We start from the raw sequence: 16,785 nt of genomic DNA, 5'->3' as shown, positions 1-16,785 counted from the left end.
GACCTGTATGATGTACATTAACAAGTTGATGTGCTACTTCTAAAAACCAGCTGCCATGCAGCTAGCTAACTCATCTGGAATTAACTATAGACAGTATATACTACTATGAATTAACCAACTATGTATTACTACTTTACAATAGGGTAGTTTTGGATTGTGCAATAATATTATTAGCTAATTCTCGTATTTCGTAATTCATGAAATATTCGTAATTCGTTCAATTATGTTGCTATGCACTGCTAAGGAAGCGTTTGTTAAACAAACCGCTTTTACCAACATATTACGCACAAAACCATCTTCTAAACTGTTTTATAGTGTGACTAATGTGTTTTTTCCCACAAATTCTCTCGACAAAGCCTCAAAGGTGCTCTTCATTTTTGTTTGCGTACGTAAGGATACGCCCCCTTTCAACTCGAAGCGATAGGCTATTCCTGGTAGTGTACGAGGCCTGCACCGTTGTTTTTCAGTTGCTAAATGCCTGAAAACCTCAAGGGGAAGGTAGTCTGAGGAAAGTCACCACACCCGTATTTCAGTCCGCCGAAAAGAAACCACCTCAGAGCAAAGTTCACCTGTGCAGAAGTTTAATACAGACTTCATTTCACTTTTACTTCTTACGTAAAAGCTGCTTTTACCGTTATAAAACGATTTTGCTCACGTGGGTGCGTACGGACAAACATAGATAGGTAGATAGGTAGATAGGTACACACACACACACTTTTACGAAAACAATTTCAGTAAACCCATAGAACAACTCAGTGTTTCACTAGCCAGGTTAAACAATTCAAATACTCCACCAAATATTGTGTTAATGGGGGATTTCAATTTTCCAAGTATCACATGGCACAATGGTTATGGTAACATTGCTACCACCCCCACTTATGGAAATGCTCTAAATAACATGTTTTTGGATGTAATAAACGATAACAGTCTCGAACAATTTGTGCACTTGCCAACCCGTTTAGAGAATACATTAGATCTTGTTTTCTGTACTTATCCAAAAATTGTTAACATTTCTACTGTTCCTGGTATCTCAGATCATGATGCGTTAACATTCCATCTTGATATAAACAAGCATACAACTCCAAGTACAAAGCAACACAAAATGTGACCTGATCTTGGAAAACCTACCTTTTTGGCACATGGGTCAATTCTCTGTTTTATAGTTTAAATGAGGTACTAGGTGCTCATCTATCTTATATTAAAATTTCAGCTTAATATCTTTAAGCATTCCTGAGATATGGCCGATTTTCTGTCCTGTACATTACAAACTAACTTTTATGGTAATGTATTGAGTTCTGTGGGTGATTAAGTTTGACAAATGGTGACAAATCACTTTGTTTACTAATAATTCCATTCTTATCATCTAAAATACTTTAAAAGACATTTCTGATAGATTAATGAAGTATTCTTGGTACTTTTCTGCAATTACATGCCATGTATCATTGTCTAAGACTAAGTTTTAGCCATTGCAGCACCTGAACAAATCACCCAATTTGTAAGTTACTTGTTGTCCCACGCATGTGAAATTATGACATGGTCTGATTTAATCATCCATATCTCCTAGGAAAAAGAAACTTTGGGTGTGAAACTTCACAGCAAGAAGGTTTAATAGTTGCTTTATCCAAATGTGCAAAAAAATCAATTAAAATAATATTGCTCAAATTTTCAATTGAATTTTCCCAAAAAGTTAGCTTGTGCCCAAAAGGTAGGTTTTCCAAGATCCGGTCACAAATTGCTTTGTATCACAAAGGTAACATCGACCTAATTAAAAGAGATCTAATAACTTTTGCAAATACATTCTTATCAAGTGACCCACATTCCAGACCAGTTGAACAACTTTGGCAAGAATTCAAGCAAGCAATCCATGAAGCTGTCTCTAACCATGTTCCTCACAAAGTGAAACGTTCACGCAACAATTTACCCTGGATTAATAGGCAAATAAAGAAAGATATGAAAGCACGCAAAAAACTATACAACAAGGCTAAGAGAAGCAAATTAGAGTCTGATTGGAAAGCTTATCGCGATGCCAGGAACCTAATCAACTGCAGATTGAAAGAGGCACACAACAATTATTAAGCCAGACTATTTGATAGTTCATTCAGTGGGAATTGCCGCCAATTTTGGAAGTACGTAAGGGCCAAACGACAGGATAAACATGATATTCCCACCCTACTTGTTAATGGAAAACCTGTTAATAATTCAAAAGACAAAGCAAAAGCTCTGAACAATCATTTCCAGTTTGTATTCACAAAAGAAAACCTATCAACAATACCTACAATAAGTAATACTATTAATGCTATACCTGACATGCCTACTCTCTCCATCTCATAGTCTGGGATACAACAACTACTTTCAACACTTGACGAACAAAAGTCTAGTGGACCTGACCTTATTTCACAATACATACTAAAACATTGTGCTAATGAAATTGCTCCAATTTTACAAGTGATCTTTACCCAGTCTTTGTCTACCAGCTCATTACCGAGTGATTGGCTATCAGCTAACATTTGTCCTGTGTATAAAAAGGGTAACCGCAGTAGTGCCATCAACTATCGACCTATATCGTTAACATCCATTTGTGCTAAGACTATGGAACACATTATTTACCACTCCATTATGAACCATCTTAACCAACATAACGTTTTAATTGAAAATCAACATGGCTTTCGATCACAGCACTCCTGTGTCACTCAACTTATCACTTTGACTGAAGACATATCCTACGCTCTTGACCATCAAAAGCAAATTGATATAATCCTTCTAGACTTTTCTAAAGCATTTGATACAGTTCCACATCAACGACTTCTGACTAAATTAAAGCATTATGGAATTGGCGACAGTACTCTTGCATGGATTGAATCCTGGCTCACTAGACGTTCACAATGTGTAGTTTTGGATGGTGAAACCTCAAACCCTGTACCTGTTTTGTCAGGAGTCCCTCAAGGAACTGTCCTGGGTCCCCTGATGTTTTTACTGTATATAAACGACATAGCAAATGATATAGATTCTCCTCTTCGGATGTTCGCAGATGATTGTCTACTTTACAGAATAATCAATAGCAGAGAAGACACCATCCAGCTCCAACAAGATCTGAACAAGTTATCTGAATGGGCTAACACCTGGCAACTGAACTTTAATGTCATCAAATGTGCTGTAGTGTAATGCACAAGGAATACTTCACCCATCACACATAATTACATACTGAACGGCCATATATGTGACCTGATGTTGGAAAACCTACCTTTTTAGTACATGGGTCAATTTTCTGTTTCATAGCTTAGATGAGGTACTAGGTGCTCATCTATCTTGTGTTAAAATTTCAGCTTAATATCTTTAAGCATTCCTGAGATATGGCCAATTTTCTGTCCTGTACATTACAAACTAACTTTTATGGCAATGTATTGAGTTCTGTGGGTGATTAAGGGTGACAAATGGTGACAAATCACTTTGTTTACTAATAATTCCATTCTTACCATCTAAAATACTTTAAAAGACATTTCTGATAGTATAATGAAGTATTCTTGGTACTTTTCTGCAATTAAATGCCATGTATCATTGTCCAAGACTAAGTTTTAGCCATTCCAGCACCTGAACAAATTACCCAATTTGTAAGTTACTTGTTGTCCCACGCATGTGAAATTACTACATGGTCTGATATAATCATCCATATCTCCTAGGAAAAAGAAGCTATGGGTGTGAAACTTCACATCAAGAAGGTTTAATAGTTGCTTTATCCAAATGTGCAAAAAAATTAATTTAAAAAAGAGTGTTGAAATTTTCATTTGAGTTTTCCCAAAAAGTTAGCTTGTGCCCAAAAGGTAGGTTTTCCAAGATCCGGTCACATATTAGAAACATCTGAGCAACACTCTTATCTGGGCATCTTAATTAACAAGTCATTATCCTGGTCTTCACACATATCTACCATAGCAGCAAAGGCGACAAAAACCCTTAACATTTTGAAACGTAACCTTAGTAGTTGCTCACAAAGAGTTAAGAAATCTGCATACATCACAATGGTGAGGCCACAAATGGAATATGCATCAGCTGTGTGGGATCCATACTACAATTCACAAATTCAGCAATTAGAGAAGGTACAACGTCGTGCAGCCAGATGGATTTATAATGACTATAGTAGATTTAGCTCAGTTTCAGCAATGTTAAATGAATTATCCCTGCCATCTCTTGAGACTCGTCGCAAGATATCTAGATTACAAGTCCTGCACAAGGCACTCCATCACCAGCTTGCCATCTGCATACCATCATATTACCTACCACCAACGAGAGAAACTAGATCATACCATCCATTGCATCTCATAATTCCATCATCATCCACCAGATCATACCAGAGCAGCTACTTCTCAAGAACTGTTAAAGAATGGAACACCTTGCCTGTTAACATCATTGAAACGTCTGATCCAGATTCGTTCACATCACTTTTACAATCATATTACCACACTAGTACTAACTTGTAATTAGTCGAACAATTGGTTTACTGTATGTTAAGTTAGAATTGTTTTTTGTTGTGGTTGTTGTTGTTGTTGTTGTTGTTTTTTTTGTTTTTTGTTTTTTTCTGAGCATACCAGCAGGGCTGACTGCTCAGTACAAATAAATAAATAAACCAGGCGCACACCCACGCTGGCTGTGGGCTTGCGCCTGGTTTAAAAATGTTATTTCATTATTACTAACATACCATATACTGTGACAGTTCCTGGATTAGACTCAACCTGACCACCTTTATTACTAGCCACACACTTGTACACTCCCTCATCTGGTTCCTCTATGTTAGTAATCCTCAACATGTTTGAGTTAGCACCAGACACTACTACACCATCCTTCATCCACTGGTAGACTATGTCAGTACCTAGTGCATTACAAGTGAGCTGTGTTGACCGGCCAATAAATACAGTAACATCATCAGGGTTGGTGAGGATGAGTGGGAGAACTGCAAGTGAAGAGCAATAATTTCTGATCAAAACAATGATACAATTTACTTAATAATTCTCCTTCATTAGAGGTAACACTTTTCCCAACCAACATCAGTAGCTCTACATCGATACTTGCCACTATCAGCTACTCTAGCTCTGTTCAGTGTTAAACTACTACTCACTCCATTACTGTGTGTTGTAACTTGTGTAACACCTGAAGTGTATGATCTTCTGTCCTTTTCCCATGTAAAATTTATTGTGGAATCACTTCCATTAGCAAAACAGTCAAATGTCACTTTGTCATTGTTATCAACAAACTGATCTTGTGGGTGTCTCCAAAACAATGGTAAACCAGCTGTAGTAATAAATAGCAGTTTTAATACAATATGCATACACTGTTAAAGCCTATAAGTAGTTTTAAAGGCATAAGTGTCAATAGTTAGATATAATAGAAAGCAATTGTAATTGGCAGGGTAAAATTAAAAAATCCAACTTGTTTGCATCATAACTCAAACCGAGACAATGGCACAATACATCCATTCACGGCTTATTCTGAAAGATCATTTTTCACCACTGCTCTAAGTGTAGGTTAGAGACCTAGCACAAGAAACTTTTTGAATTTTACAACTGAGCATAGCGAGGTTTTCAAAATACACGAAGATCCAAGGGCGTGGTCTCTAACCAACCTAGAAAAGGTATGCATTATATAAGGACATATAGGTGGAGTCATTGTGGGATTGGGTTATATGTCATACTGAAATCATTGTGCAATGTTAAAATAATCACAGAAGACTGAACATGTTTTTGTTGAAGTGTCGAAAAAATTCGAAGCTTCCACTGCCTCCTTTCGCAAGTAAAGACTAATTGGATCTGGCACAGCTGGAAAACAGCAGTGATCGATAATGTCGAGCCGAGTTAGCAGTAGCCAGTGCCTATGGCATCACAGCAGTGTAAAGAAGATGTGTGTTGAAGAAGCAGCTTGTGTGGATTTATATGATGGAAACAAGTTGTTGCAAGTTGTGCCTTCAGTGGTGCCACAGTAGCACGAAAAATAGGCATGGTTTCTAATGTGGACCACACCCACATTACACGTAGCAAAAATAATGTTCTGCAAGGAACCTTACCTAGTTAGGTCTTGGTAAAGTCCATCCATAGTTTAATAGACGATGAAAACAGCCGCTAAAATGAATTATGCAAAACCATCGATTTCTGGGTGAACTAAAATGTGTGGACGATGCAACAAAGTGTGGTATCATTGTTTGGTTTTGAACATAAATACCTTGCTAGCGATAGTATTACTATGCGCGAAATATTGTTCCATCAGTTTTTCCTTCAAAACTAAGCACTTTTACAAAACAAAATACATCGTTTTAATCCTTACACGAAGCACAAACAAAATATCTAGCGATCATCAGCTATCACTGCTCATTCACTAGTTTTGTATCGGGACTATTGAGGTTCACGTGATTAAACTATGCAATTAAGGTAATATTTTCCAAGTAGCGCCTGAAGCGCTTCCACCCTCCTCTGAACAGCCATAAAACACTCTAGAAACAGACGAGCGCTAAACAGAATTTTTTCATAATATTTTGGGACTTCTCCGTTCATCTTGACAAACATACGTACAACGTTAGATTGCACTTCCCATAATCGAATTCTTTTAGGTATACCTATAAAATGAATAGAGTGATTAACCACATGTTGGCCCAGGTAACTGGATACCCACTGCAGACTATTAGCCTGATTATGCTTGGAGGGAGCATTGCAAATCAATAATCGAAAGTGAGATTTGTGATTCTTGAGGTCTTTTCTGCCAGCAGGTTAATTCTAACCATTTTGAGAACCTGCTAGCAGGTCTCTTAGTGAATTTTAAAGACCTAATTATCCTCCAAAGATCAAAGCATATTATTCATACTATTTTCTAACTGCTTTTCTAACACCATTAATTATTTGTGTGACCCTCTGGCATGTAGTGACAAATTGGAGACTTTGCAAATCCATTGAAAAAAGTACCTAGAGGCACAAAAAATACAATGTGGATATTTACATTAGTGGTGTACCAACATAGATCTTCATAGACAGGTACACCTATTTACAGGTGCAGCCCATGCAGACTATTAGCACAAAATACCTTTAGTGAACTCTACATACATTTGTTTTAACAACTGTATAAAAAGTGCAACTTAATTTTCTCTCATTTCAGTCATTCAACTATTTATAAAAGACTCCATGCTGTTGCTCACAGGGTATGATAAACTACCATAGCATCCTTATCACAACTATTGAAAAACTATGATGCAATAGAAATCTGTGTAGACTATGTGGATCATGTGATGTACTTCATCTGTTTCTGAGTTTACTGCAATCACAGCTGATATATTTAATGTCACATATCTTGATATAGTGAGGTCTAGCAGAGAATACCATAGTTTCATGAGCACCAATCTCCAATGAAGAATGGCCTCAACAATGCACTTGGTGGAATTTCTTGATGCATTATATAAAGGTGGAGCTGAAACACATGCTACAGGAATACCAAAGCCACCGTATTTGTCAGGGAGAGAAAACAAATGACACTCCAATAATAAAATTTCAGTTCCAAATGCAACTGATTGTTATTGCTATAATTTTCACTAGGACCGGGTCACATACAATCAAGTACATGTATAAACAGGACAACCTAACAATGGGGGCAAAGCATATACAGTGTGTAGCTAACACATTGTACATGTGGTCAGGAGGATACTACAAACAACAGCTACTACCAGTGGTGCAATATAAACACCAGTCATATAATAACAGGATTATGCAATTGCATTAGCTACACCTACATAGATTAGCATGATTTTCTAAGCTGCAGGTAACTGTTGATGTGACTGCTACAACAGAATTAAGAACTTAATACAGACTGCTATATTAGGTAAGTGATTGCTCTATTAGGATATATATCAACCTGAGCATGTCTGCAAGATGAACTTAGCTACTTTATGATTTTAATTTCTTGTAAAGAATTAACTTCATGAACTATAGGATAGCTAACCAAAAAAAGATGGCAGTGTGGTTAATTAAAGTGTGTGCTCTACTACAGCAAAGTGACTGCTCTATTAGAGTATGTCGATTGTACAGTATTTCATATGAGACTTACTTCCAGCCTTCTTACATTATCTTGCAAGCGCCCTCTCTCCAACAAGCTTTTGTGCTGGCAAAACCCAACATTAGTGGTATTTAATAAGTTGTCTGTAAACAACCAGCTGTGACAAACCACCTGTAACCTGAATAATTAGCACTACTCCCTTGTACATCTGTTTTCCAGTCTGTCATCTCTCTAGGATCCGTCATCTCTCTCTGATCGATGAGCAAACCATGCTGCCAAATGATGCTTCACTGGGCTCTTAAAGTGCTTGAACAAACTAGGCACGTAATGTGGTGCAAGTGGGTTGTTACTCTTCTCGCCAGATACAAAATGTTCGCTGCAGATCCATGTGTACTCTGTAGGTGTCCAGTTCTGTCTGTTGACTGTAGCAATCCATCGGTTTCAACACTCTCCTTTGTTTCCACAGGAAAACAGTAGAGTTATAGTTATTATAAGGTGTGGATGTTAGGGGTATGAGATGATGATTTTGTTATTGCAAGATACTAGCTGACTATGATAAAGACACATGAGTAATGTTTGGAAGATGATTTTAGAAAGTTCACGATGATGACTAATGAACCAGTCATCTTTGTAATGCATGGTAATCGTAATGAGTCTCCACAATATTAATGTGGATGGCACACTAACTTGCAATCATAAAATTAATTTTGTGTTAATGCGCATATATTATACAGAAACACATAATATTATCTATAATCAGTACTGTATACTGTATAAAACTAAGCTAATTTCAAACAACAATGAAATTGATATGGTTATACAGTAACGCCATGCTAATGTAATGCCAAGATAATCCTGAAGTATTTGAGAGATGATGAGGTCTTCAAAATCCACTAAAAGACCTACTAACAGGTTCATAAAATGGTTTAAAACCTACTGGCAGAAAGACCTCAGATATTGCAAATCTCATTTCCAATCAATGATTGCTATATGCTCTCCCAAGCATATTTGTAGGCTGATAGTCTGCAGTGGGCAAAGTCACCCAAACCAACACGAGTTTCACCATTCCATTCATTCTATAAAAAAAAATGTTTAAAGTTCAATTATGAGAGGTACGGTTCAATTTTGTGGCTACATTTGTCAGGATGAATGGAGAAGTCCAGTAACATCACGGAAAATTTGTTTAATTCCAATCTGTTTTCTAGATTGTTTTAAATATCTTTCACCTTCAACTAAACTGTAGATAAATACCTATATGGGTAAGTTACCTTGTAGAATGGTTATTCATTTATTATCTGTATTGTTGGTGTGGTCGATATGTGAAACCATGGCTGGTCTTTATACTGCTGTAGTGTCATAAATACCTATGAAATAAGCAAACAACTTGTGACAACTTGTTGCCATTGAGATCACTCAAGCTGTTTCTTCAAACTGTTTCACCACTACACTTTCTGTTATTAACACTGTCATAATGCCGTGGCACATGCAATAGCAGCAACTGATCAGTTTCCTTATCAAAATGATTACCTTCACTAGTATTACACTTCAGGAAGCAGCAATAAGGTGTGAGCTTTGATTTCTTGGCTTTTTGACAAAACATGTGCAGTCTTCTGCACTTATGTTAAGATTGCATAACGATTTTAGAAAAATGTCTATATTAATCCCATAATGACTTCTCCGATATGCCCATACAAAATGCTCCCATTACCAACCCTCGGTTCTTCGTGTTTTGCCTTAGCTTATAAAGATGCCTGTACTAGATCTCTAACCTAAATACATTATATTATATAAATTCAGTTTTCAATAATCATCAATGTACCTGTGAATGAAAAGAAAATGTGGGTAAAATTAAACCCCAAAGTCAGCCACATAGAGTACAATGTCCACACACAAATGCCAAGCTGTGAAAAAGGGTGTGGTATTTAATAGCCTGGGTGAAAATGTTGTGAAATTAATAGTGGCAGCCCTGCTATGTTGTCAAATAAATTTTAATAATGTGTTGCCACCTTTGATCTCACAACTTTTTCACCCAGACTATAAAAGGTCACATTCTTTTCATACAGCCTAGCTGTTGTTGCTTGTGTGTGTGTGTGTGTGTGTGTGTGTGTGTGTATGTGTGTGTGTGTGCATATGCGTGCGTGCGTGCGTGTGTGTGGATTACAGTATTACAAGATGTCTGTTATACAATAGGTTCTATTTTGAGAGCATGCATACCTTGAACAGTCAAAGTGACGTCATCACTCCTTTTACTGTTATGCCACTCATTAGTCACATTACAATAATACACTCCTTCATCAGATTTAACAAGACTAGGAATTGTTAACACTGCTCCATTAACACCAGACACCTTATTAGGAAGACTGCTACAACCTCTCTTCCTCCACTGGTACACAAAATTTTTCTTATTTATACCACTTGCTGTAGTAGTGAACTGAACAGTTCCACTCTCACCAACCACTGGATTAGTTGGTGTAACACTGATGGACAACTGGTCTGTATACATAGCAGAACCAAAGATAACATACACACATAGGCTGTATATAGCTACTTAATCAGTAAATTTTAAAAAAAAGTTTATAAACTTGAGTACTAGAAACATATAGTTGCTACAGTATAAATATTTTAAGAGACTATAATTTAAGCTGTCATGCAATACCTTTTTAAACAGCTGGCTGTGAGTGTTTACCTAGTTTCTTAAAAGCAGTTTGGGAAAGCCCTCTGTTTATCTGTCTGCATGTCTGTGTGCAGATCTACAAATTTAGAGTCTAAATAAAACATGAGAATTTAAGTTGCGTACACAATGTGTTAAAACACCCCAAAAGTTTTTTCCTAAGCATCTGTTGCATGTACCTACCATAGAGTCTGACTGTAAATCACACGTATGTATTAAAATCATATTACTTGTTAAACTCATACCCATTTCTTGTACTTAATTATGGTTGATAAGCATATGTGGATGAACACGAAGCTCCATGCAATATGAAACAAAACTATACAAGAGAAGATATGCTAGAGATTCTCCTTAGCACTAAATTTCACGAAGTTCAAAGTCAAAATAGCTAAGTGCCTGTACTATAGCTAGTCTATACTTAGCTACCAAATGAAGTGGCCTTCTGTAGTATGCTCCACATGAAGAATTCAGTGCACAAAAACTGGACTCAATATATTGGAACATGTATTGACTGCAGTTCACAGCATCCCAAGAGAGTGAATCCACAAAAAGGTTTATTTATTAGGCACATGCACTTAACAACTGTATGTTAATCACAATATTCTTTTGCAAACTTTTATTAGGCATATACATGCACCTAACAACCAGACTGATTCTATGGTAAATGGATATGGCCCATTTCTGACAAAGTTGCATAAGCTTTCTATAGGCTATGAGTGTTTTAAGTGGAAAGCACTTGCAAATTGCATTGTATTGTGGCAGGAAGACTTTAAACAGTGGGAATTACAATAGCACTGTTGAAGTATAGCCATAACTACTGGCTGAAGAGTTCACATAAGAAAAACATAATAGAGAAAGTATAAATGAAACAGAGTGATCAGTGGCCAAGAAGTGGCTGTGATGGTAGGTTAAGGATAAAAAATTTTAGTAACAACAATTCAGGTGAATTTGGTGCCGTTTGGTCTTGGCACAAATTCACCTGAATTGTTATTAAAATTTTTACCATTAACCTACCATCACAGCCATTTCTTGGCTGCCACCTTAGATTTCACATCTTTTTTCACCATAGCCCTTTTGGGGGCTGCATTTTTTTTACAGCTTGGCTATTTTGGATTAGATATCACTTCTTTTTGTATTTGTAAACCACAAAGCCAGCTTATGGCCGGCTTTGGGGCCTTTTTAATCTATCTTTTTTTCTTTACCACAGGAAGAAGAAAAAGATTTAATCATAATTGTAATCAAGATTTAAAGCAGATTTTTAATATTTTAACTATTTTTGATTTTATTAGACAAATTACATATATTTATCACATGTTAATTTTTTCCTACAGAATAACTTGCTTGCAGCTGATCCCTCTGCTGGGTGACTTGAAATGTAGCTGAATTCTCTACAGGGTGATTCTTTGTAGCTGAACTCTCTACAAGGTAGCTGATCTCTCTACAGGGTGACTTGTTTCTAGGTGAACTCTCTACAGGGTGACTTGCTTTTAGTTGAATTGTCTATCAGATTTCAGGTTTTTGCAATTGAATTTGTCGCCTTTGCGATTGAATTTGTCGGTTTTGCAATTGAATTTGTCGGTTTTGCAATTGAATTCGTCGGTTTTACAGTTGAATTAGGTGGGGACTATTCTACGGAACGGAACGGAACGGAATGATGGACTAAACCACGGAACGGAACGCTTTCTCAAACTGAAGCTTGCAACTTACCATTGCTGAAACTTCCCTTATAAGTTAGCAGTGGCATCTCCAGTGGGTGGTTAAACATGATTGTGGGTTTTTGTTGGTTGTCATTAGTAACGAAGTATTATTGTGGGATGAGCTGTATCAGTGATGTTCATCCATACGGAAGGGAACTTTATTTGAGCTGTTTTTCTTATTTAGACTTTAGAAAACAGTCTGGGCCGGTATTTCAAGTCATAAGTCAGTGTATAAATAAAGCAAGCAGGAAGATACTGGTAACAGGAAAGAGCCAGCTGAATTAAAACTTAAAGAATTTTGTGCAGTGTGTGAGGAGCAAATATTTTGGCAGACCACAAGGAGGGTATATTCTGCAAACATCACTGAAGTGTATACATGGAGTTATTTATATATTAACAGCTGGTGCAGTGGACTAATGCCGTATTCAATAGTGAGCTGATTTTATCTGTTGCACAATTCAAGGATGTGTCTGACTGCTAGCCTTGAATCAGGCTAAATGTCAAAACTCCAAGATCAGCCAAATCTCTATTATAAGCCGCATGTGAAACCATGCCCGTAGCCACCAGGCAAGCGTGATTTGGACCAGGATGTTATTGTTATTGTTATTATCTACTTTACCAGTTAGGCACTGGAGCGTGTACACAGAAGGCAGAGCCTGTTCGAGGTGTTTACCCATAGCCTAGGAGCCTAAGCGAAAATCTTTGAGCTAAATATCCTAAAGTGAAACGGGACAAATAGATGTGTGTGTAATTTCAATGTATCTAGTCAGACCTGAAATGGAACACTTACATTAATTACATACCACCTAAGAATCCTAGGATTTCTTAAGTGTAACATTTCACATGCTTCACTTCAAACAAAACAGGTTAAATTTGTTCGTCTATTTTCAAGTGATTCTCAGTCCAGCTGGTCCATGAAATTACAATGGGATCACAAGTATTTGTTACAGTGCGGGCTGTCCTGTGTTGGATCTACTCTAGAGTTGAGATTTCAAGGTAGACTCACTGCCAATGTACTGACACTAGTACTGTTGTAGCATGTTTAAGTGGAGGACAAATGAAATAGTAATGCTAGATTACGCCACTTCAACTAAATCTTTTGTTTCTCGGGCGAAATTCAGCCAAATAAAAGTCGGTAGGTCGGTAAAATAAAAATAAAAATAGGCTATTTTGCTAGCTGAAGAGTGATATTGCGAGTCAAACGGTGGCTAAGCTACATTACGGTTGCTGTATCACTTGCGAGTAGGCAGCTATATGTTGAGATATTTACTTTTTGAGAGCTTAAAGATAAATTTGCAACTCCTTCGTGGTGTTATCACTCTTTGCAAGGTGATCACGTGATTAACATAATTATTTTATGCTGAAAAATACAGGGTCGGTCGGGCCCGAGAAACAAAAGATTTAGTTGAAGTGGCCTTATTTATGTATACAAATTTTTCATAATGAAATTGATATCCCATTTTGATTTGTACTTCCACTTTGCAACATATTCAAGAGCAAGAAGCTACCACACTTAATCTCCAACCACTGTCATTAATTAACCAAGATCTCACTAGTCTGTAATTCACCTTACTGTAGTGATTTTATTGATTCATCTGTATGTTTTCTTCATTTTACTTTGAAGTTGTACCAAGAGTTCATAATAAGGTGGAGAGTGTCTAACTTGAATGCATTCACCAAACACCCCTGCTTAAAGTAACACCTCGGCCTTATTTCAGAACAAAGGTTTTACCTTCTTCAGCAACTCTAATCAACAGTTTTCTATCCCCCAGTAAAGGTGTTGATTTGATGAAAGGTGAACTTTACACAGGGTGTTTGTACAGGCCATACTGAGAGTTAGACACTCTCCCCCATACAAATCAGTATTACGAACTCTTGGTTGTACAGTATAGGTAAACAAAGATAAGTTTCTCTCCCATCTTATTCTAGGATTTCTATTGACAAGGAAAATTCAATTATTTGTATACAGGCTCAAAATTGAGAAAATATAAAGAAAGTGAATTAATATTATAGTCAGTTTGCTTTTGGATATTTAATGTCTCCAACCACAACAAAAATTCGATGAATCCATGCATCTCATTACTGGTCGTCTGAACATTCTGAAAGTGATACCTCACTCAATCAACCATATATTCTGTTTATTAGACTGAATAAAGTCATGATTACCTAAACAATCACTTAATTAATGTTTTATAATTATCCTATTCCATTTTCCTGGAGGTTCCACTGATAAACTGCAATTTCAGCAATGATAGCAGCTAGCCAAGCTGCAAGTTGATTCAGAAAGCATTCCATTCTGTAAAATAGACCCCATCCAGAATTCAACTCAGTACTCAGGCTGAGATATCTGACAATAGTCCACTACTCTGTTAATGAATCGTTGATGTTCACACAATATAGCCTCCTTGAGGTATCTGAATGTTTGCTCCTCACACACTGCACAAAATTCCTTTAGATTCTACTTAGACTGAGTTGATTCAGCTTGTCACCATACTTGTTTCCTTTGTAGTGTAGCTATACACATACTGATTTATGCCTATTAGAAAGGCTGGGCCTCAGACTGTACATTCTAAAGTCAAGTGACTCGTCAAGTAAGTAAAAATAACTCACATACTAGTAAAAACAAGTCATGCATTAAGTTCCCTACTTGATATATCCGAAGATGAAATCACTGAGTCAGCTATTCCCACAATTAGTACTTCGTTACTAATGACAACCAACAAGAACCCACAATCGATCCTTAAATTCGTTTTATCTTTCTTGGGGTACGTTTGATTACCTGCTGGAAGTGCCACTGATAACTTGTACAGCAATGGTAAGCTTCAAGCTTCAATCTGAGAAAGCATTCCGTTCCGCAGTTTAGTCCATCATTCCGTTCCGTTCCGTTCCGTAGAATAGACCCCACCGTTGAATTAGTCAGTTTTGCAATAGAATTCATCGCGTTTGCATTACAATTTGCCATAAACAAAACAGCTCCAAGAAACCAATCGTTCATTAAGAGATGAATTATTTATGCCATGGAGAGTTACACTTGAGATACTAGAAGGTAATTGAAGCTGGTAGTACGCGAAGCTGATAGCTGTCTGACAAGTTAATTAGCTTGCACGCGTGTGACCACACCCATCACGAATGGCGTAGTAGAGTGTTGCTGGAGAGGCTGTAGAGGAAGAATTATTGCCTTATAAAGAGTTGTTTACTTTTGTTGTACTTGAACAAGTTCTTGTAGCAGCTGCTACATCATGTTTTCGTGTTTGCTCCAGCTGCCATTCTTGTTACGGACGAGTTTAATTGCAAAAGCGATGGATTCTATTGCAAAACCATTGAATTCACTTGCAAATGGGACGAATTCAGTTGCAAAACCAGCGAATTCAATTGCAAATGGGATGAATTAAATTGCAAAATTGACGAACTCAATTGCTAAAACCTGTAACTAAACATGTAGAGTATCAAGACACACGGTAGTGTGTCGTGCGGCCCAAGAAGCCGGCGCGCAACCCCGTGAGTATATTGACAGGAAGAAACAAAACGCAATTTTCGCACCTCCGTAGCTCTGTGCTGCCTTGATGAAACAAGACAAGTTTTGCTGTGTAGATTCCCTCCAACTTCAGTACTCCACATTCCAAATTTGAGCGAAATCGCTTCAGACATTCCTGAGATATGCGACTTCAAAAATTGGCTTAGTTTCTTCGTTTTTTTTCTTCTTATTTTTCTTCCTCTTTTCGCACACTTACAAAAACTGCTATAAAACGCGAACGCGTTATCCGATTGCCTTGAAATTTGGCACACAGAAGGGGGGTATAAAGGCGCATCTCGGTACCAACTTTGGCTGGAATACCATAAACAGGCAAAGAGTTATGAGCGATTATGCACGAAAAATAACACCAATATGTTGTCACGCCTACAGGGTAAACCGCGTATGGGAAGAAGCTGAAAATCGGTGGGTGAATAGGTTATCTATTGAACCTCAAACCTTTTGTGGTTTGAAAGAAATCGAGCTAAAAACCAGGAAGATACAGCGAAAAAAGCAACAGTGTGTAACAATTACGCAATCGAGATTAGCTAATTTTTTATTATTATATTTTATTATTATTATTATTATTATGCTTGCCACGCCTACCAGATAAACCACTTGGGGTAATGCTTTGAAAATCGCTGTACAGATGGAGTTATCATCTTAGAAAGGCTCTTCAATGGTGTAGAAGAATCAGACTTAAAGCCACGGAGTTATAACACGAAATCCAACTTGGTGTAGCAAGTACGAGATCGAGATACTCTAATAGAGCAGTCATCCTAATAGAGCAGTCACCCTGAACAGAATTCAAAAGATCAGTTAGAAATAAGTAACCTGTATAGAGATCAGCTACAAACAAATCACCCTGTAGAGAGTTCAGCTACAAA

At 37.2% G+C, this 16,785-nt stretch overlaps 1 protein-coding gene across 1 annotated transcript; it reads right to left on the bottom strand.

Moving 5' to 3' along the window:
• Positions 1-4,667: 4,667 nt before the first annotated feature.
• Positions 4,668-10,939, bottom strand: LOC136267675 (roundabout homolog 2-like). Its single transcript, XM_066062823.1, has 5 exons — positions 10,936-10,939; positions 10,874-10,885; positions 10,234-10,512; positions 5,032-5,280; positions 4,668-4,942 (listed from the first exon to the last, which is right to left on the bottom strand). The coding sequence occupies exons 1-5, from the start codon at positions 10,937-10,939 to the stop codon at positions 4,668-4,670; spliced, it is 819 nt and encodes a 272-aa protein (XP_065918895.1).
• Between the last annotated feature and the right edge of the window lie 5,846 nt (positions 10,940-16,785).

This window comes from Dysidea avara, chromosome 9 (genome assembly GCF_963678975.1).
Source record: "Dysidea avara chromosome 9, odDysAvar1.4, whole genome shotgun sequence".
Classification (NCBI taxonomy): Eukaryota; Metazoa; Porifera; class Demospongiae; order Dictyoceratida; family Dysideidae; genus Dysidea; species Dysidea avara.
Note: the sequence above shows the minus strand (reverse complement) of the source record. Positions and strands in the feature narration are given on the sequence as shown.